General features: G+C 43.5%; 1 protein-coding gene across 4 annotated transcripts in view; it reads right to left on the bottom strand.

Moving 5' to 3' along the window:
- The window catches only part of LOC137371926 (low-density lipoprotein receptor-related protein 1-like), a 1827029-nt gene that overhangs the window by 214979 nt on the left and 1588851 nt on the right, over nucleotides 1–23199 (bottom strand). For all 4 annotated transcript variants that reach the window (XM_068035008.1, XM_068035009.1, XM_068035010.1 and 1 more), the window contains exon 67: nucleotides 20067–20192. In XM_068035008.1, the coding sequence (XP_067891109.1) occupies nucleotides 20067–20192 (126 nt within the window). The remainder of the gene's footprint in view (nucleotides 1–20066; nucleotides 20193–23199) is intronic.

Here is a 23199-nt window from a genome sequence, read left to right as displayed (position 1 = left end):
TCTGCAGGTTAATATAACTGTCGCACTGCATGTTAGTATAACTGTTCCGGGTGCACTGCAACTTACTTTGATGATTTTGTTGATCCTGGGAATGGTCTTCTGTCTCTCTCATATCTCAAATAGAACGCAATAGGGGCAGCATCTATAATAGGCCCAGCCAAGTAGATAACTAATTTACAGCTCTTTATTACAGCATGTGACATGTGTCTGTATGGCTCCGTGCTACACTGGGGTGGTGCACCCTAAGCAGTCAATGGAGAGTTTTAAATTAAATTGGGGAGGCTAAGTTTTCAAAAAAATGTTCAGGTTAGTGAGGAAGTTTTCTGTTTAAGAATGTAGCCTCTCTCACGCACTAAGAAACATGAACCCCCTCCACCCCCAGAATTTTTTCTAATTTAATTTATTTTCAACAAATTTGCCAAAAGAAAAATAAACTAAAGATAATAGTTTTCAAATGGAGAAGTGTTTCTGTATTACTGCCCATTCTCCATACCTTAGTAGATAATCATACACGCATGCCCATCAGCTACATTTTACCTGGACAATCAGTGCTTTGGGTACAATGACTGCTTGTTTGCATTTGGAAAGAAATTTCAGCACTGATTCCATTTTCCCCCCTCAGAACTGATTCCAACTGTACTACCCACCATCATAACAGGCTCCTGCATGAGGCTGCTGCTGTTTCAGAGACTGGACTTGTGCTGCACACTATGGGCTGCTATTCTACTGTGGGTTTATGAAATCTGAAGGCCCTGCCCACGGTGTGTAATAGAGCTCCATCCCCCAGAGCAGTGCCAGCACTAGTGTTAAGCAGGATCTTGGAGTGGCAATCAGTGGGATAGGGAGAAATACAACAGTGTGAACTGGGGTCTAGGAAAGAAGTGAAGGCCAGCTTGAATAGGGAGAGCATGACTGTGGAAGACTATGCCAGCATGATCAGAGAGGGTTAGAAACCCCAACTTGAAGCAGATTGTCAGTGTGACCTGAGGGCAAAAGGAGAGACTAATTCTATTATGAATTTACAGGTAATCTAGAAGGATGGAATAGAGTACCAACATGGACTGGTTATGTGCAGGGTGGAAAATGTAATATGAGTGTCAGCTTAAGCTGTGTAGAAAAGTGCCAGATTTGACTCAGTTCCCTAACACCTGAAAATTAAGATTTTCATCCTTATATTCAAATCCTTCTACGGCCTCTCCTCACTCTATCTCTATAAACTAACCCACCTACGAAGACTCTGCAACTATGAAATCAGCCTTTTGTATGATTTTGGATTTGCCAGGCTTTTTGAGGTCGTTGCTTAGCTTTTCCTTGTTTTTTAGACTATCATAAGTGCATCACATGATATTGTGTAGTACAAATCAAAAAGCATCTAGGTTAAATCCCTGCCTGTGCTGAATTAATCAATAAATGCTGGAACCACTCAGCAGGTCTGGCAGCATCTGTGGAAAGAGAAGCAGAGTTAACGTCTCGGGTCAGTGACCAGAGTTCTGAAGGAGGGTCACTGACCCGAAACGTTAACTCTGCTTTTCTTTCCACAGATGCTGCCAGACCTGCTGAGTGGTTCCAGCATTTCTTCTTTTTATTTCAGATTTCCAGCATCCGCAGTATTTTGCTTTTATATAACTGAATTAATCAATGCCTGATGAACAGGCAGTGGGACACTACAATTGATTTCAGTAGTTGCACTACAATTGCCAATAGAGGGAAAGGAAATCATGCAAGGTTCCTATTTCTGACTGCTGCCCAGTTTACCTTGCTGGAAATGCTCATATGAGGAAGTAAATTATCCTCAGGTGTGATGTACTCCATGGTCAAACAGCCTGCTATCACTCACTGCAGACTTATATATGAAGAATGACCGTTTGCATGAGGTATCAGCAAGTCCCAGACTGAATCACTAAAGAACAGGAGGGTGAAGAGGAGAAATGTAGAGGGAAGAAAAATAAACTTTGGAAAATATATTGTTACTACAGGAATTCACTGAATATATGTGAAGCCTTCAACAAGGTTCTGGAATATTTTACTGAGAAAAAAATAGCAGCAATGATCTCTTCTCCCATTGAAATACTGTAAAATGAGAATTGACTTGCCAAAATCTTATTATTATAACTGTAACTCCAACTGGAGAGGGGAAGCATTGTTAACTATATCTGAGAAGGGTGTACTGTCTCATTATTCCATTGATACTGAATACAGCAATCAATAGGAAGTTCACAGAAGTGCAGCCACGGTTACAGAGGAGCCAGTCATGCATAGGTTAGATATTTGTGCTGAGATTGCTGACAGGGAAAGCTGTTGAATTTCAAATATATTTGATCTTTAACTTCATTGACTTTTACATTTTTTTGACACAGTACAAAGGCACTCAGTGTTGTACAATTCAAGGCTGCCTAGTTTCATGGAAAAGGTTGAGAGAATTAACATATAAGGGGATTAATAGAGGATTTATATATAAAAAATAAATATCAACAAATACTGTTAAATTAGGACTGTGGGCTAAGTTACAGTAAAGACGTCGAGTCAAAGAGTCATTTACAGCACAGAAGGCATTCAGCCCATTGAGTCCATGTGAGAACTAAATTTAGTAAATTAAACATGGTTATTACCTGGATTAAAAACTGTAAATAGACAATCGAGTGATATTACAAAACTTTAAAACCTAATAAACTGAAGAAAATACAATATATATGGCAGGGCAGGTGATTTGTGGCAGCTGTCGCATGCTGGAGCTGTTGGACACCAGTGTGATCCACAACAACCCCATCGGCAGTAAGTATCTGCAGTTCAATGAACTTTGTTCTCAGAGTTGATGAGCTGGTGTCTGACCTTCGGACACTGTGATGCATCAGGGAGGGAAAAAGTTACCGGGACACTTTGTTCCAGGAGGCAGTCTCATCCCTTAGGTTAAATACTTCAGATATGGTCCGTGGCCAGGATGTGACTATGGGTGAGGCAAGTATGGGGATCCAGAAGGTAGCACTGGATGAGCTTCAGCACTTGCATTTGTCCAACAGATATGAGGTTCTTGCAGCTTGTGTGGGCAAGAGCACGGCCAGCAGGGAGGTTGAGCAAACTGACCACAGCACCCCAGTACAGGGGGCCATTCAAGTTGGGGGAGTAAAAAAGAATGCAGTAGTGGTAGGGGACAGGATAGTGAGGGGGATTCGAAGAAGGGTCACTGACCCGAAACGTTAACTCTGCTTCTCTCTCCACAGATGCTGCCAGACCTGCTGAGCATTTCCAGTATCCGCATTTCAGATTTCCAGCATCCGCAGTATTTTGCTTTCATATTGGGATAGTTAGGGGGATGGATACTGTTCTCTGCAGCAAGAGCATGAGCCCCGAAGGCTGTGTTGCTTGCCTAGTGGCAGGGCTGGACAGGAACTTGGGCCCGGATTTTATGGAGCCTCAAGGAGTTGGATGGGAGGCAGGGGAGGAAAAACCAGGCAGGAGGGTGGGGGTGGGGGGGGTTGGTGTGTGGTGACATGCCCATTGCCCTTCTACCACCACGGCATTTTTCCATCAGTGGGGAAGGTGGTGGATGGCCTTCCTGCCCAGAGGCCAATTGAGACTCTTAAGTGGCCAATGAAGGGCCTGTCCCTGCCACCACTGGCATTTTAACAGCAGCGGGTGGACCCTCTGTCACATGGGGAGACTGCCAGGTAAACCCTGGTGGCCTCCCTGCAGGCTCGGGATGGGGACCCTGTTGATCAGGCACTCTGTTGCTCACAGAGGCCTCCCTCCTGGCGGCAATGGCAGTACCCACGGCAACAACCCCTACCCTCACCAACCAACCTCCTTGGCTGGGGCCTGCCTGACTGGCCCCAGCAACCTTGATCCACTTACTTTGGCCTGTGGATGGCATTCATGCTGCTTCTCAGCAGAACCACAAAGGTCATAATCTCTGGATTACTAACTGAGCCAAAATCAAATTAGTAAAGGATCAATAAGAGCTGGTAGTTGAATAGCTTGAAGATTGATTTGGGAGAAATGGGTTTCAATTCATAGGGCACTGGCCTTAGTAATGGGGAAAAAAATGGAGCTGTTCCATTCAACCATGCTAGGAATAGTGTCCTGATGAATGGAATAACTAGGCCTGCAGATAGATCTTTAAATGAATCTTTAAATAGTGGGTGGTAGGGTTCAGGTGAGGGGAAATTTAGAAAGTTAAAGAGAAAGGACAAGGCAATAGTGCAGGGTGGCGATATTGGTTATCATAACCAGAATGTGATAGGAAGGGGCAGAGTGCACAAACATAAGAGTGCACCAGCAAATAGGGTCAGAGTAGGGAAAAATGGTAAAAAGATCAAATTAAAGACTCTTTATCTGAATGCATGCAGCATTCATAACAAGATAGATGAATTGATGCCACAAATAGAAATAAATGGGTATGATCTGATAGCTATTAAAGAAATGGTTGCAAGGTGACCAAGGCGGGGAACTAAATATTCAAGGATATTTGACATTTCAAAAGGATTGGAAGAAAGGAAAAGGAGGTGGGACAACCCTGTTAATAAAGGATGAGATCAGTGCAGTAGTGAGAAATGATCTTGGCTCGGAAGATCAAGATGTAGAATCAGTTTGGGTGGAGATAAGAAATAGTAAGGGAAAGAAGTCACCAGTGGAAGCAGTCTATAGGTCCCCTAAGAGTAGTTACACTGCAGGACAAAGTATAAAGCAAGAAATAATGGGGGCTTGTAAGAAAGGTACTACAATACTCCCAGGTGAACTTAATCTTCATATAGATTGGACAAATCGAATTGCCAAATTTAGTCTTGAGAACGAGTTCAATGAGTATACTCAGGACAGTTTCTTATAACAATACATTGTGGAACCAGTAAGGGAACAGACTATTTTAGATCTGGTAATGTGTAAAGGGACAAGATTAATTAATGATCTCATGGTAAAGGTAAGGAAGATTGATCACAACATGATAGAATTTCACAATCAGTTTGAGGATGAGAAGCTTGGGTCTGAAACTATGGCTGGAATTTTATGGTGGGCGGAAGAGAGCCGGCCTCTAACATAAAAGTTGGTGGTGAACCCGCTTCCGCCTTGACTGAGGATCCATTCCTTATTTTACTGGTCCCCAGGCTTTAATTGTTCTGAGGCTGGACTTCCACCCGCTTGAGGGAGGAAGTCCCACCTCATTGATCTGCCGGCCAATCAGCGGGCCGGCAGCTCTTAGTCCCAGCAGCCCCAATGGCAGTGGTGGCCACTGCTGGGACTGCAGCCCAGCCGAAGTGGAGCCTGGAGGAAAGGAAAGTTTTGGCTACTTCACTGGGGGTAATTGGTTGGGCCCCAGCGAGGCAAGGGTGGTCGGTTTGGGGGAAGGGGAGCGTATTGGGTGCTGGAGGTGGTTGGGGTAGCGGGGGCGGCCCTCCATCGGGCACCCTGTGCCCGATGAGCAGGGTCCACCCCCCGGGTTGATCAGCAGTCGCCTGGTTTGCCCAAGCGGCTTTTCCCAGCTCCAGGATGCCCGCCTGCCATGCGTAAAATCCTTGTGGAGACAGGCAAAGGCCCTTATGTGGCCATTAAGCGACCACTTAAGGGCCTTGATTGGCCTGGGGCAGGCAGGCCATTTTTCATCCCCACCCCCTGCCCTACGTAAAGGGCAGCAGAGGCAGGAGCAGGTCGGGAAAGCCTCCTGGAGTCTTCCGCTCCATTTTACGCCACCCCCCCCCACCACCACCATCCTGCTCGTTGGGGTGGCGTAACATTCCGGCCTCGTGTCTTATACTAATATAAAGGCAATTACAAAGGCATGAAGGCAGAGATGGCTGAAGTGGACTGGGAAAATAGATTAAAAGGTAAGATGATAGACAAGCAGTAGCAGAAAGGAAGACTCTGAGAATAATGAACCATTCATGCCGAACTATGGAAGTTAAGGATGGCATCAAATTAAATGAAAAGAGACAATTTTGCAAAGATTAGTGGCAGGCCAAAAAATTGGGAAAACTTTCGAAATCAGCAAAGGATGACTAAAAAAATTAATAAAGAGGGAGAAAATAGATAAAGAGAGGAAACAAGTATGAAATATATAAACACACAGTAAGAGCTCCTACATGTATATAAAATGAAAGAGAGTAGCTAAAGTAAACATTGGTTCCTTAGGAGATGAGACTGGGGAATTAATAATGGGAAACAAGAAAATTGCAAAGGCTTTGAACAAAGATTTTATATCTGTCTTCATGACAGAAGTCACGAAAATTGTCCCGATAATAGAAAATCAATGGGCAAAAGGGAAAGAGGAACTTAAAATACTCATTATCAATCGAGAAAAAAAATGAGGCAAACTTATGGGAATAAAGGCTAACAAGTCCCCTGAACTTGATGGCCTGCATCCTAGGGTCTTAAAAGAAGTAGCTGTAGAGATAGTGGATGAATTGGATGTGATCATCCCTAGATTATGTTAATGTCCAAGCTGATTGGAAAACCACAAATGTAACACCCCTATTAAAGAAAGGAGGGAGACAAAAAGCAGAAAACTATAGGCCAGTTAGCCTAACATCTACCATTGAGAAAATGCTGAAATCCATTCTTAAGGAAGTAATAGCAAGACATTTAGAAAATCTTAATACAATTAAGCAGAGCCAATATCAATTTATGAAAGGGAAATTGTGTTTGACAAATTTATTAGTGCTCTTTGAGGATGTAACAAGCAGGGTGGATAAAAGAGAACCAAGCAGATGTAGTTTATTGGATTTCCAAAAGGATTTCCACATGGAAGGTTACTGCACAAGAGCTCATGTTGTTGGGGATAATACATTAGCATGGATCGAGGATTGGCTAACTAACATAAAACAGAAAGTAGGGATAAATGGGTCATTTTCAGGTTGGCAAATTGTAACTAGTGAGGTGCCACAGGGATCAGTGCTGGGGCTCAACTATTTACAATCTATATTAATGACTTGGATGAAGGGACTGATTGTTTGTAGCCAAATTTGCTGATGATAAAAAGATAGGTGGGAAAGCAAGTTGTGAGGACACAAAAATTCTGCAAAGGAATATAGATAAGTTAAGTGAGTGGGCAAAAATTTGGCAGATGGAGTATTACATGGGAAAATGTGAGGTTATCCACTCTGGTAGGAAGAGCAGTAAAGCAAAGTATTATTTCGATGGAGAGAGACTGCTATGGTCCAAAGGGATCTGCGTCTTTTTGTACATAAAACACAAGATGTTAGCATGCAGATACAGCTAGTAATTAGGAAGGCAAATGAAACACTGGCCTTCATTGCAAGGAGAATGAAGTATAAAAGTAGGGAAGTCTTGCTACAATTGTAAAGACTGTTGTTGAGACATAGTAACTCTTACAAGCTAGGGAGAGATAGCAGGGATGCAGAGGAAACAGAAATAGGCTCGAGCGAAAAGGAGAGTAGGGAAGAAAAACCAGATCAGTCTCCAAATTTTAAAAGAAAGAACCCAGGTGATAAACCAGTAGGGCTCTGCCCGACATGTTTCCAGTGTGGCAAATCTGGGCATGTCCCAGGAAATTGTTGGTATGCCAAAAAACCAACAGCAGTTTATGCAGCCAAACTAGTGTCTGTGGCTTTGAAAGTGGTAAGCACGTGCTCGACATCACTCAAGAACAGAACACACAGCAGAACCTTTTACACAAAGGAAAAATTACTCATTTTGCATCCCAGGCACTAGGCAAGGAATTAGCCATTCTCAAGGATACTGGTTGTTTTCAAACCCTACTGACAGCCAAATTTACAGAAATGCCAGCCTTCTTCTTCTTTTTTGGCCTCCTTGTCTCAGGAGACAATGGGTAAGCGCCTGGAGGTGGTCAGTGGTTTGTGGAGCAGCGCCTGGAGTGGCTACAAAGGCCAATACTAGAGTGACAGACTCTTCCACAGGTGCTGCAGATAAAATTGGTTGTCGGGGTTGTTACACAGTTGGCTCTCCCCTTGCTCTTCTGTCTTTTTTCCTGCCAACAGCTAAGTCTCTTCGACTCGCTACACTTTAGCCTCGCCTTTATGGCTGCCCGCCAGCTCTGGCGATCGCTGGCAACTGACTCCCACAACTTGTGATCAATGTCACAGGACTTCATGTCGCGTTTGCAGACGTCTTTAAAGCGGAGACATGGACGGCCGGTAGGTCTGATACCAGTGGCGAGCTCGCTGTACAATGTGTCCTTGGGGATCCTGCCATCTTCCATGTGGCTCACATGGCCAAGCCATCTCAAACGCTGCTGACTCAGTAGTGTGTATAAGCTGGGGATGTTGGCCGCCTCAAGGACTTCTGTGTTGGAGATGCAGTCCTGCCACCTGATGCCAATGATTCTCCGGAGGCAGCGAAGATGGAATGAATTGAGACGTCGCTCTTGGTTGACATATGTTGTCCAGGCCTCGTTTCTGTAGAGCAAGGTACTGAGGACACAGGCTTGATACACTCGGACTTTTGTGTTCCGTGTCAGTGCGCCATTTTCCCACACTCTCTTGGCCAGTCTGGACATCGCAGTGGAAGCCTTTCCTATGCGCTTGTTGATTTCTGCATCGAGAGACAGGTTACTGGTGATAGTTGAGCCTAGGTAGGTGAACTCTTGAACCACTTCCAGAGCGTGGTCGTCGATATTGATGGATGGAGCTTTTCTGACGTCCTGTCCCATGATGTTCGTTTTCTTGAGGCTGATGGTTAGGCCAAATTCGTTGCAGGCAGCCGCAAACCTGTCGATGAGTCTCTGCAGACACTCTTCAGTGTGAGATGTTAATGCAGCATCGTCAGCAAAGCGGAGTTCCCTGATGAGGACGTTCCGTACTTTGGTCTTCGATCTTAGGCGGGCAAGGTTGAACAACATGCCACCTGATCTTGTGTGGAGGAAAATTCCTTCTTCTGAAGACTTGAACGCATGTGAGAGCAGCAGGGAGAAGAAGATCCCAAACAGTGTAGGTACGAGAACACAGCCCTGTTTCATGCCACTCAGGATAGGAAAGGGGTCTGATGAGGTGCCGCTATGCTGAATTGTGCCTTTCATATCATCATGGAATGAGGTGATGATATTTAGTAGCTTTGGTGGACATCTGATCTTTTCTAGTAGTCTGAAGAGACCACGTCTGTTGACGAGGTCAAAGGCTTTGGTGAGATCAATGAAAGCAACGTAGCGGGGCATGTGTTGTTCGCGGCATTTCTCCTGTAGCTGACGAAGGGAGAACAGCATGTCAATGGTCGATCTCTCTGCTCGAAAGCCACACTGTGCCTCAGGGTAGACACGCATGGCCAGCTTCTGGAGCCTGTTTAAAGCGACTCGAGCGAAGACTTTCCCCACTATGCTGAGCAGGGAGATTCCACGGTAGTTGTTGCAGTCACCTCGATCACCTTTGTTTTTATAGAAGGTGATGATATTGGCATCGCGCATGTCCTGTGGTACTGCTCCCTCGTCCCAGCACAGGTAAAGCAGTTCGTAGAGTGCTGAAAGTATGGCAGGCTTAGCACTCGATTATTTCAGGGGTAATGCCTTCCTTCCCAGGGGCTTTTCCGCTGGCTAGAGAATCAATGGCATCACTGAGTTCCGATTTTGTTGGCTGTACGTCCAGCTCATCCATGACTGGCAGAGACTGGGTTGCATTGAGGGTGGTCTCAGTGACATTTTCCCTGGAGTACAGTTCTAGGTAGTGCTCAACCCAGCGGTCCATTTGCTTGCGTTGGTCAGTGATTGTGTCCCCTGATTTAGATTTGAAGGGGGCGATCTTCTTGATGGATGGCCCAAAAGCTCTCTTAATGCCATCATACATTCCTCTGATGTTTCCGGTGTCTGAGGCCAGCTGAATATGACTGCATAGGTGTTGTTTTCAAACCCTACTGACAGCCAAATTTACAGAAATGCCAGCCAAAAGCAGAACAAACACCATAGCATTGGTAAAACGGCTTGCTGGCAAATGGTTGAAGGTTCCCTTAGTTAAAGTTTACCGGCAGAGTAAGTTGGTCACCGGAGTAGTGAAGGTCGAGGTCATTCCAAGCTTACCTGTGCAGGGGGTATACCTATTGCTGGGGAATGACTTGGTAGGAAGCACAGTCTTGTACCCAGAGGGTCCAGAACAGTTCAGGGAGACTGGAGAAACTGAGGGGAATGGAAAAAAAAAACTCCCTATAGCTACTGAGGGTTGAAAAAGTCCCGAAAATCCCACAGAGGGCGATACAACTAGAAGAATTTAAAAGGGCCCAGATAGAGCCAATAAGAAGCTAAGATAAAAGCCACAAAGATTGAAGGAAAAACACCAGCGATATGGTTAGCTGAAATCTTTGTTAAAGATTTAAATAGGGACGAGGAAATTTCCCAAACAGGAAAGCCAAGAGTGAGGGAGATGCCTCACCTAGTTGAAGTGCCACACTGGAGTGCAGTGGAAGCTGGACAACCACCTGCCAGACTGGCCCTGACGACTCCAGTGCTGGGCGCTGTCCCAGGTCTGGTGTAATACCACTGCTCCTGGTTACCCTGCCGATAATACTGAGCTGCTGTCCTCTGATTGGCTGGCAGCTAGGCGGGACCCTGCCCTTAAAGAGATGGGGATCCTGGTGCCGGGAAGTTAATTGCCCGTGTGCAGTTGAATCGTGTCGGGGGTGTGGGGGCTCCAAAGGGCCGAGGCGGGTTCCCCTTGCCTTTTCAGTTCAGCTCAGGGACCCCCACTGGCTCGACTAAATTCAGCACACAGAGAGGGAGAAGGATTGGATTAAGAGACAGAAAAAAGGGACAAAAAGAAGTAAGAATAAAAATAAATTTGAAATCACTATGAAATTACTATATGAAGGGATTAAAGTCAACAATTTAAATTGTTCCCTTTCTGGCTGAAGAAGTTGACTTGCATTTCATTAACAATGATCACATTGTTAAATGTGTACTTGCATTGTTAAGTATGAGCCCAAACTTGTCGCACCAAGTTCAATAGGCAATTAATGTGCAAATGCAGCAAGCTCTTAAAAATAACTGGGAGATTGAGGACGACCTGACATTTCTGAGGGGCAAATAGTGGAACGGTTGAAATCGATGACCAAGGTAGCGGGATTCACAACTCACGGCGTACCTCTTTTTCCTTTAAACTTGCTGGTCAATTTGTGCATGAACAACAACATGAGTTTACCATTATTTTTCCAGGAAGATCTGGCCCAATATTAACCAGGGTATAATATTATCAGCCAATCATCCCTAAAGTTTATGTTTGTGTCTCTAAAAATACGCTAAAGCAGTCGAAGAGACTTGAGCGCTGAAACATAGAAGCTAGACGGAGGGAGCATCTAATTGAAAATCAAGTCAGAGACAGCAATTATGATAATTATTGTAGGCATTCCAAATATAAAAGGGAAATATTAGAAGATTAGTTTTAAAGCTTGAAAATTAAGACAGTAAAAATGGGTGTTCAAGTATGGAGGCTGACAGAAGGTGCCAGGATCCTTTCACTATCTGGTGATTTGATGAAATAGCTATTTCAATCACAGAAATTGAAATCTAGATTCTGAATACATGTGTAATGCAGATATCTTATTTGAAGAACAAAAACCCTAAAGAAACAAAAAACTAAATCAATTTGAGATGAGCTACACAAATGTTTTGAAATCCAAAAATCCACAGTGTTATTATTGGGTACTGCTTCTCTGTCTACATGCCCAGAGCAAAATGATCAAAAACTGAAGACAAGATTTATGTTTCTCACCAAAATAACAGGCAAACTGCTTAGTAGATACTGCATTTTTCTGCATTCAATTCAAACCATGTAACATTAACAAATTAACCTGAAACACTATATTTAATGGCTTCAAAATGACTGTGAATCCAAGATATAATTTGAAGATAGATCAGACAGACAAAAATAAAAATGTCTCTCAAATTCAAGTAGAATTACCGAAGATATATTATACAAAGGTCCACAGGATACTTAAAGTTAAATTTAATGGTTTGGCTGCTTCCTGAGAACAGATTGACCGCTCTGTGCAACTAACAATCACATGGCCACACCAGGTGATCTGGATGGAATCGTGGTTGAATACAGAAAAATGCAGTATCCACTAAGCCTGCCCACCTGACAACACTCCCTCTCCATGTTAGTCCTCAATGCAACACTTGTGTTTGTTCAATGAATAATAGCCAGTAGCAGGTCATGTTAACTTCATAATGGAATGAATAAGGAAATATGCATTATGGCCGATTACAGAATTGCACTTTAGAAGGATAACAGGGTCATTTGAGACCTCCATGGGTGGACGTCCCTCCTCTTTTGTGAGTCGCCCTAGGCCAGGTAAGGGCCCCATGCTCAGGGTTACAAGTTATGGTCAATGGTGGAACCAGTGATTTTGGGTGGTGAAGGTGGAAGAGCTGGAACTTCGAGGGCAAAGGCTGCTTACAGATGGAGGATCCTATGGGAAGTGGACTTGTAGTTCCTTCAAGCATACATGAAGAAGGCAACACAAAACTACCTCATGTATTCTTTTTCCTAGTTATAGTGCTCATGACTGACACATCTCAAAGGTATAAGACATTGCATGGTTGATCAAGGAGTCAATTACTGCAGTAAGCAGGGATGATATCTTAGAAGGTTCCTCAAATGAGACCAGATGGGTAGAACTTAAAAACAAACAGGGGGCAATCACTTGGGTGGGTGTGTACTAATGGCCACCAAACAGTCAGGAAGAAATAGAGGAGCAGATATGGAGGCAAATCTCAGAGAGGTGTAAAAATAATAAGGTAATAATAGTAGGGGAGTTCAACTTCCCTAATATCAACAGGGATAGTCTTAGTACAAAAGGCTTAAAGGGAGCGGAATTCTTAAAAAGCATACAGGAGAGCTTTTTGAGCCAGTACGTAGAAAGTCCTACAAGAGAAGGGGCAGTATTGGACCTAATCCTAGGGAATGAAGCTGGACAAGTGGTAGAAGTGTCAGTGGGGGAGCATTTTGGGGATAGTGACCATAACTCTACAAGATTTAAGGTAGTTATGGAAAAGGGCGATGACGGGCCGGAAATAAAGGTAATGAATTGGGGGAAGGCCGATTTCAGTATGATAAAACAGGATCTGGCCAAAGTGGATTGGGAGCAGCTACTTGTAGGAAAATCTACATCAGACCAGTGGGAGTCATTCAAAGAGGAAATAGTGAGAATTTGGTGAAACTGAACCTGGTGTAATTGGCTGCGGGCTGAAACAAGGTTGTCTACTATCACCATTGCTCTTTAACATCTATGCGGACGCCATGATAAAAGAATGAGGTGAAATACAGAAAGGCGTTAAAGTTGGAGGCCAATTGGTGAAGATTTGCAGACATCCAGGCCCTAGTGGCTCGCACTGCAGAAGATTTACAGATATTAATGGATAGGACGGATGAAGTGGTGAAAGCTTACTGAATGAAATTAATGTAAAAAAGATGCAAGTTATGAATGTTGGAAGTAATAATGATGGAAAAGCAGAGGTTAAGGTAAATGGTCATGAGCTGGAACAGGCATCACAATTTAAGTACCTGGGAAGCATCTTGTCAGAAGATGGTTACTGCCAAAAGGAAATCAGAGTTAGAATAGCAATGGCAAAGAATGTATTCTCCAAAAATAAATAATTGCTCAGTATAGGAATGAGTAGAGATCTTTAAGAAGATAATGACCAGGATTGTGATCTGAGTGCCCTGTTGTACAGGGCTGAAATGTGGACCTTGACAAAAGCGGAAAAGCAAAGACTAGAAAGCAGTGAAATGTGATTCTGGAGAAGGATGGAGTGGGCCACATGGAGAGAACACGAGAGAAATGAAGAAGTTCTCAGGATGGTGGAGGAGGATACATTGTTTGTGAATATCAACAAGAAAAGACAAAAGGTTGGATTGGCCATATTCTAAGGCATGAATACTTGCTAAAGGAGGCAATTGAAAGAAGGTTAGAGGGAGGTAGACAAAGAGGGAGATGGAGAATGATTATGTTAGACAAATTGAAATTGAAAATAGGCGGCTCCTACGAGCAACTGAAGAGGAAAGCGCAAGACTGTGAGATGTGGAGAAATGAGCAGAGGACCTCCGCTTAGAACGATCACAGTAACAAACGTCATAAAACGAGAAGGTGGTTCACAAGATGTAACTGAATACTCCTAGTCTTAAGTTTAACGTGTTTGATCGGCTTTGAACATGGGTGATGACATCTCCAACTCATGAAACAGTTTGACTGCTTATGTTCTTTTTTTTAAAAAGCATTTTCTTTTTGACCTGTCATGCCAAAGTAAGAATGTAAGCGATACCTGAAATCCCGTGAACCCTTATCATATTGTACTGTTGGAAAAACTCTCAAAAGGGCAATGATTAAGTTCTTTGCATCTCTTAATTATGGTTAATTTTATGACATCAAATTGGGCTTGTAGCTTATGAATAATTTGACAGAGCTGGTGATTCATTCAGTCTCTCGGCTGTACAATATTTCCCACACCTCCTCAAGCAACAGGACCAAATCTCCAACAGCAACATCTCTGAATGTAATTCAAATATTTATAGTATGGATAATATCAGTTAGGTTCGAAACGAGTATAAATTACATACACTATTGCGCTATTTCACATACAGTGCTTTAGCTTGTTAATTTAACTTCTTCCCTTTGATTTGATGTCAGAGAAGATGAAAAGAACAAAAGCATCTTGAAAAGTGCTCTGCTTAACTGCAACAAAATAATCAGGTAACTATCAGAAAAATGTCATTCACCCAATACAATTCTTCCTGTCATCTACTGCATTCAAAACTGTCCAAACAGTTCTTATCTAGCTCCTACATTAGTGGATCGCTATTCCCTGATGAATCAAGAATCCAGTAATGTGGTTTTTGAGCCTTTCAATTGAGACAGCATTCATTATGCTAGTCAGTGGGTATTGTGTAAATTAAACCAAAGTATTGAAAAATAATTCATTAAATTAGATTGTGGTTTTCTTAACTTCACGTCTGCTGGTTTTCTTTTCCTTACATATTGGGGTCAATTTTAATTGTTCCCATCAGTTGGGAAATGCATGGCAGCAGATCAGCCTCTCATTTTACATAGAGTCATAGAGTCATTTCAGCACAGAAAGAGGCTATTTGGCCCATTAAATCTATGCTGGCTCTCCACGGAGATATTCAGTCAGTCCCATTCCCACATTCGATCCCCGTAGCCCTGCAAGTTTATTTCTCTCAAGTGCCCATTCAATTTTGAAATCGTTCATCGTCTCTGCTACCACCACCCTTGGGAGGCAGCAAGTTCCAGGCCAATGCCACTCGCTGCATAAAAATGTTCTTCCTCACATTCCCCCTGCATCTCTTGCCCAAAACCAGTTCTGAGATTTAAGGTTTTGGGCATTAGAGAGGGTGCAGAAAAGATTTACAAGATTTGTTCCAGGGATGAGGAACTCCAGTTACGTGGATAGATTGGAAAAGCTGGGGCTGTTCTCCTTGGAGAAGAGGAGATTTGATAGAGGTGCTCAAAATCATTAGGGGTCTATACAGAGTAGAAAGGAAGAAACTGTTCCCATTGGTGGAAGGATTAAGAGCTGGAGGACACAGATTTAAGGTGATTGGCAAAAGAAGCAACGGAGACGTGAGGAAAAACCTTTTTATGCAGCGAGTCGTTAGGATTCTGGAATGCACTGCCTGAGAGTGTGGTGGAGGCAGATTCAATCGAGGCCTTCAAAAGAGAATTGGATAATTATCTGAAGAGAAAAAATCTGCAGGGCTTTGGGGAGAAGGTGTGTGAGTGGGACTAGATGAGTTGCTTTTGCAGGGAGCTAGCATGAACACGACAGGCTGATTGGCCTCCTCCTGTGCTGGAACCATTCTATAATTCCTGTTCCTAGTCAGCTCCTGCCTCATTTTTCTTTCTGACCCCTGCCGCCCATTTCCTACCTGGTGGGAATAGTTAAAATCGCCGCAGTGAAAACAATAATTACCACTCCAAGCATACTAATTCCTTTCTGCTGCAATTTTAAAAGACCCTCACATTAAGAGTGATTAGAAAATAACTTTTTCAGCACAGGATGGTAAGTGTGTAGCTGAAATGGTATTAACTGACACATTTAAAGGGGAACTGGATTGATGTCCTTTAAAAAGAGAGATTAATGGCTGGAGGGTACACTCACACTATTGTTACAGCATATGTGCGAAGTATTTTCACTTTGCATCAATACTACATGTGTTGAATAAATGTTGTCTAAATCAGGAATCACACCCAATTTCGACATGACAAGCATAGCATCAGTGTGAAGGCAAACTTGCTTTGTGTTAATGTTAAATTTATAGGGTGAAAAATAAGATCCATTTTCAGGCACATGGATCGCAAGGTGAGATCACACTGTGCTAGGTCCCATTAAGGCAGGCAGCATGTACACTTCGTGCATACTCAGCAGGAGGCCCAGCAGCACGTTACTGGCATGTGTTTCAGCTAAACTGCACAGCTTAAAGGGAGCTGCAATCATGCAAGAGGAGCTGATGTAACTGTTTCTGGAAGGCTTTGTTAGCAGATAAGGCACAGGCAAGACAGGGAGGGCTCCCAGGTTTTCTGATGCAGCATTAGAGACAGATGTGATGGAGGGGGTGGGGGGGGGGGGGTGTGGAAGCAGGTGGCCCTCAAGGCACAGCCTGAGAAGGGAATGAGATCCAGTGGCGAGGGAGGTTAATTCCCAGAGTCTGACCCTGAGGAGCTGGCAGCAGTGCTGCAAGAAGTTCAATGACCTCACATGGGATGGTCAAGGTGCATTTTCACATGACATTTCTTACCTGCTGCACCACCATCCTCTCATGCTGCTCAATGCACTGCAACCCCATTACTCACCCATCAGCAATCAGGACTCATGCCAAACGTTCAGAAGCTCCACCCCACCCTCAAATATTTATCAATGCTGCCAGCTTCATAACCACAGAAAAGATTCACAAGAATGTTTCCAGGGATGAGGAACTACATTTATGCAGATCGATTGTAGAAGTTGGAACTATTTTTTTTGGAGAAGAGAAGGCTGAGAGGAGATTTGATAGAGGTATGCAAAATCATGAGGGGTCTGGACAGAGTATATAGAGAGAAACTGTTCCCACTCGTGAAAGGATCAAGAACGAGAGGGCACAAATTTAAGGTAACTGATGAAAGAAGCAATGGAGACATGAGGAAAAACTTTTTTCACGCAGAGGGTAGTTAGGATCTGGAATTCACTGCCAGAGAATGCGGTGGAAGCAGGTTCAATCGAGGCATTCAAAAGAGAATTAGATTGTTACCTGACAAGGAAGAATGTGCAGGGTTATGGGGAGAAGGTGGGGGAACGGCACTAAGTGAATTGCTTACTTGGAGAACCTGTGCATACATGATGGGTCGAATGGCCTTTTTCTGTGCTGTAACACTTCTGTGATTCTGTGACCTCTCACAGATTCCACATATCTCCAGCTATTCAACTATGACAGGCACATCACCCAAACACATTGCAAAACACTCACTGATATTCTTCTTTGTCTCTTGCAGGATAAGGTTGTGTGCAATTGTAGGGAACAACAGTTAACCAGAAGGGGACTGGCAGGCCTGCATCTCCTGAGCCCTCTGGAGGAGATGGTGCTACACAGCATAGGGCCAGCTGTGACTGAGCTTGTTGCATCTGTCGCCTCTGAAAATATACAGGATAATGGTATATTCCTGCCTTATGCCCCTTATCAAATCCCAATTTGCCCTAATCCTGTTATCTCGCATGAAATACAAGCTGCAAATGGTGTGATCAAGTGCTTGGAGCCTATCCTTTCCCATGTGGAAGTGATGGCCAACTCCAGAAGAGGACTGGTGGGCCCAGTGTGATGCAGCATCTAATGACCGAGGTCTCAGCTTCCATTGCAGCACAGGCAGAAACCACCCAGCATCTCAGTGCTGCAGTGGAAGGTTAGACTGATGACCTGAGATCCAAGCTTATTGCCATGCAAGCCCAGTTTGGTGTCTTGTAGGCTCTGACTGCTGCCATTATGGCTGCAGGTACCAGTGCTCAAGGGAGCAATTAGGCTGTCACAGCAGTCCAGCAATCTGTGCTGCAACAAGCTATGAGGATTGCTAAGGTGCCTCCCTGGGGTATTGGTAGTGGCTCTCTGCTGTACGGACCTGCTGACCACTCTCAGGATGACAGCGTTCGTGGTCCCATCACAGAAACTCTACCACTACCCTTGCTGTTGCTTCTCAGTCAGACAACCCAGACTGCAGACACCCTTGCTTAGATGGTGCAGTCCAAAGCCGAACCCACAAGGCCCAGAGCTGCCCCAAGTTGTCCTGCAAGGCAACCTGTAGACTCCCCATTGAAAATCAACAGCCTTCCACCAGCCATGCTGAAGTCTCTGGGAATGAGCAATGGGACAAAGACACCCATAAGACAGGCACTAAGGAAATACATTGGGGGAATATTTCAATTATGCATGTATTATTAGAAGTGTTGTTGGTTAAAGTTGTTATGGAATGTTTTTGTGGGCATCTTTTATTTCAGGAGTTTGGCCAAGAGACTGTTGTGTTAGTATAAAACAGATGGATTGAAAGGTGGGGAATTGTGGAGCAAGTATGATGTGGGACAATATCTCAAGGGAACTGGAGTCTAAATATCTGTTTACCATCAGCTTGTCCAGAGTGTTGGAGTCCCAGATGTCTTCTTCCTTCCTCCTCCTCCTCCTTCCTCTGTGCGCTGCTTACTCCCTCTGCTGTCTGTGCACCATTTCCAAATCATGCTGCAGCTCAAGAGGAACTGCAACTATAGCCCCCATTATTGAAACAGACTTTCTCCTGACACAGCTTCCAACTCTTCTCATCTTCTTTTCGAGATTCAGCACCACTCCATTGATAATCCAAAAGGTTTGCAAAACTCCTCTAATAACAATCAACATAGTACTTCCACTAACTCTGCACTAACTCTCCACCAGCAAGAGTAAATCAAAAGCACCTTACATGGAGGTTAGATGGTTGGCCCTTTAAATAACGCCAATTGGGGGTCCCTCATGCAGCTGTATGCATGTTCAGCTAGGGATGTTTAAAAGAAAATATCAACTGGACCTACACAGTTCAAAATGGCAGATCATATGTCAAATCAATGTTAGAGGCTGTTTATTGTCACAATTTGTCCACTCTGCATGCTTAAAAATAAGGATTAGCAGGTGTGGAGAGAATTCCACAAGAGAATATGGATAGAATATGGACTTACGCCAGAATTTTTCATTTCGCGGGGGGGCCCCGTCCACTGGTTGAAAAGTCGGTGGCGAACCCACCTCCGTCGGGCCTGCGGATCCAGACCAGATTTTACGCTCCCCAGGCCCTTAATAGGTCTTGGGTGGGACTTCCACCTCATTGAGGCAGAAAGCCCTGCCTAATTAGTGCACGGCAGCTCTTAGTCCCAGCAGCGTCACTGGGAGAAGTGGCCACTGATGGCACTATAGCCAATTTCAGGCGGAAGATGAAGGATAGCCCCGGACAAAAGGTATGTTTTTAGGGCCTCAACAGGGCAATCGGTCGGGGCCCAGCGAGGCAAGCGGTGTCGGCTGGGGTGGGGGGAGTGTTGTACATTGGGGGTGATTGGGGCTTCGGGGGCGGCCTTCCGTGGGGTATAGGGTGCCCGATCTGGAGGCCAGCCCACAAGAAGGCCGCCTGGTTTCATCAGGCAAGCTTTCTGAGTCCTCAGCCGCCCGCCAGCCAAGGGTAAAATACCCGTGGCGGCAGGCAGAGGTCCTTAAGTGCCAATTAATTGGCCACTTATGGGCCTTGATTGACCTGGGGCGGTTTCTTGCCACCGCTGCCCCAGGTAAATTTGCAGCGGAATCGGGAGGGGGTTGGAAATGGCCCACTCACCTCCCACTCAATTTTACGCACCCCCTTGCCACCAGCCCGCTCGTTTGGCGGGTGTAAAATATCGGCCCATGGCATCTTTAGAGTCAGGATTTCCTGAAGTTTTAAAAGGTACATTTTTGGAAAGATAGAAGAAGGAAGATTGACAAGAATTGAAAATAACTGTCAGAAATCATAACTTATTGATAGATTAATGTTGAACACATTGAACACATACTCATTTTGAAATCATTAGTTAATCCGTAACGATATCAGTAATTTAGATATTTTACGCCATTGCTTTAGACTCCAGAAACAAAACATACCACATTCTTCTTTTGGCTCATCAGAACCATCTCCACAGTCATTCTCTCCATCACATTTCCATCGTGCCGGAACACATCTGCTTGTGCCTTTACAGTGGAAATCATCTGTGCCACATGCAATTTGAGCTGAAGTCAATCAAAAATATAATGAAACAGAAATAGTCATTACTATAGTCCACAGCTCACAGAGACTTAACATTTCATAAGCAAAATATATGGCTTTTTATTCCCAATACACAGATATCCATTTAATATTTGTGTTCTGTCATATTTAATAAGAAGTAAGGCAATAACGGCTTGAAGCGTCTCTCCTGATGATCACTGCACCAGTGCTCTGATGGCATTTTTCAGGTCCATGATTATTTCTATCAGCACTTCATGCATTTGTTGTAAACGCCCAGATTGTAATTGGTTTCAGAAACAAAAACAAGAAAAGTAAAATGATGTATTTTACTTTCTCTGTTACATTGGTGAGGATTTATGCTTCCTATCTAAAATATCTTGTCCTGAATGATGGAGACTGAGAGAGGGACCTAATGCAGAATACTAAATGATAAATTGGAACCACTACCTCATATTAAATAAATACAATGTGGCACAAGCTAAAGCTGACAAAAGGACAATTTAGATCTATTGTCCTTGAGAACATCACTACACAAAGAATGATTATCATTTGAATTCATTTTCTGGGTGTGGTATTGGAAGCCTCAAGATTCATTCCAATTAGATAACATGACGGGGGAAATGGAAATTCTATTACAGGATGAGTGAACTACGATAAACTGAATAGAATACCTCATTGGTGGTTATCTTGTGATCAAACTTTGCTGTCAAAAAGCCCAAAGATTTTTTTCTAAATACATAAAGAGCAAAAGGTTAACTAAAGAAAGAGGAGGGCCTATTATGCACCATAAACTTAACATGTGTGTGGAGGCGGGGGGGTATTGGTGGGGTTCTCAATAAATACTTTGCGCCTGTTTTCACAGAAGAAAGAGACGACACAGACGTTGCAATATGAGAAGAGTGTCAAATATTGGATGAAATTAACATAGTGAGAGAGGAAATATTAAGGGATTTAACATCTTTGAAAGTGGATACATTTCCAGGCCCAGATGAAATGTACCTTAGGCTGTTAAGGAAAGCAAGAGAAGAAATAAGGAGGCCCTAACCATTATTTTCCAATCTTCTCTGGCTACATGTGTGGTGCCAGAGGACTGGAGGACAGCTAACATTGTACCATTGTTTAAAAAGGGGGAAAGGGATAGACCAAGTAATTACAGGCTAGTCAGCCTAACCTTAGTGATGGGAAAAGTATTGGAAAAAATCTGAGGGACAGGATAAATTTTCATTTAGAAAGACACAGATTAATCAAAGACAGTCAACATGGACTTGTTAAGGGAAGGTCGTGTCTGACTAACATGATTGAATTTTTTTGAGGAGGTAACAAGGATGTTCAATGAAGGTAATGCAGTTAATGTAGTCTATATGGATTTTAGCAAGGCTGTTTAGAAGGTCCCACAATGCAGACTGGTCACAAAAGAAAAAGTCCATGCGATACAAGGTAAAGTGACAAATCAGATCCAAAATTGGCTCAGAGGCAGGAATAAAGGGTCATAGTCTATGGTTGGCTGTTTGCTGTGGGGTTCTGCAGGGCTCCGTGCTAGGTCCCTTGCTTTTTGTGATATATATCAATGATTTGGACTTGAATGCAGGTGGTATGATTAAGAAGTTTGCAAATGATACAAAAATTGGCCATGTGGTTGATAATGTAGAAGAAAGCTGTAGACTGTAGGAAGATATCAATGTACCAGTCAGGTGAGCAGAACAGTGGCAAATTAAGTTCAATCTGGAGAAGTGTGTGGTAATGCATTTGGGGAAGGCAAATGAAGCAAGGGAATATAAAATAAATGGTACGATACTGAAAAGTGCAGAGGAACAGAGGGACCTTGAACTGCATGTCCACAGATCCCTGAAGGTGGCTGGACAGGTAGATAAGGCGTTGAAGAGGGCATATGGGATACTTGCCTTTATTAGGTGAGTCATAGAATATAACAGCTGGGAAGTTATGCTGGAACTGCATTAAAACACTCATTAGGCCACAGCTGGAGTACTGCGTGCAGTTCTGGTCATTGCACGATAGGCGAGGGTACAGAGGAGATTTAAGAAGATGTTGCCTGGACTGGAGAATTTCAATTATGCAGAAAGATTGGATAGGCCAGGGTTGTTTTCTTCGGAACAGAAGAGGCTGAGGAAAGAAGTAATTGAAGTGTATAAAAATATGAGGCATTTACATAGAGTGCAGGCTCTATTCCCCTGGTTGAGGTGTCCATAACCAGGGGGCATAGATTTAGGGTAAGAGGTAGGAGGTTTAGAGGTGATTTGAAGGAAAATGTGTTCACCCAGAGGGTTTGGGGATCTGGAACTCAATGCTTGAAAGGGTGGTAGAGGCAGAAACCCTCATAACATTTTAAAAAGTACTTGGATATGCACTCAAACGCCATAACCTATAAGGCTACGGACCAAGAGCTGGAAGGTGGGATTAGCCTGGATGGCTACTTGTCGGCCGGTGCAGATACGATGGCCATGGCTACCAGACTGAAATGATATTTAACATCAGTGAGTCTAATTGAATAACCTATGTACCAAAGTTCCCTTGCCCTGTCATCGCTTCTTCTGTCATGCACATCTGGACTTGATCCTTGCTCTTGCTACTTTTGTTTTTATTCATAATCTCAGCAAATATCTATTCTCTGTTCCCTGTCCCCAAAACAATGTCAGTTTTTGAAATAGACAATAATAAAGCTTATTATAATCAACAAAACAAATCCGACATTCAAATAGAATAGGTCAAATAACACTTATCAAACTTTGAAAGGCTTTAAAATTCAAGAAAGCTTAATTTCAATGAAGAAAGCATTGAACCAAAGCTCCTCTTTAACTGTGTTCATATTATTTCGTTAGGTTCTGAAACTGCCCACATCTTTATTGAAACCCTTGTGAACTGTGACTCTGTCTTCCTCTAGTCTTAAGACCCTTATTGCCTCCAATATGTTTCCTTTTTTTTACATAATGGTGATGATGATGATATCAACCCATTAGTTCCACTCTTGTATGTTTTAGTTCTATTGCTTCT

The sequence above is a fragment of the Heterodontus francisci genome, chromosome 7 (assembly GCF_036365525.1).
Source record: "Heterodontus francisci isolate sHetFra1 chromosome 7, sHetFra1.hap1, whole genome shotgun sequence".
NCBI classification, from domain to species: Eukaryota; Metazoa; Chordata; class Chondrichthyes; order Heterodontiformes; family Heterodontidae; genus Heterodontus; species Heterodontus francisci.
The sequence above is the reverse complement of the archived record's forward strand: the minus strand, read 5'-3'. Positions and strand labels throughout refer to the sequence as shown.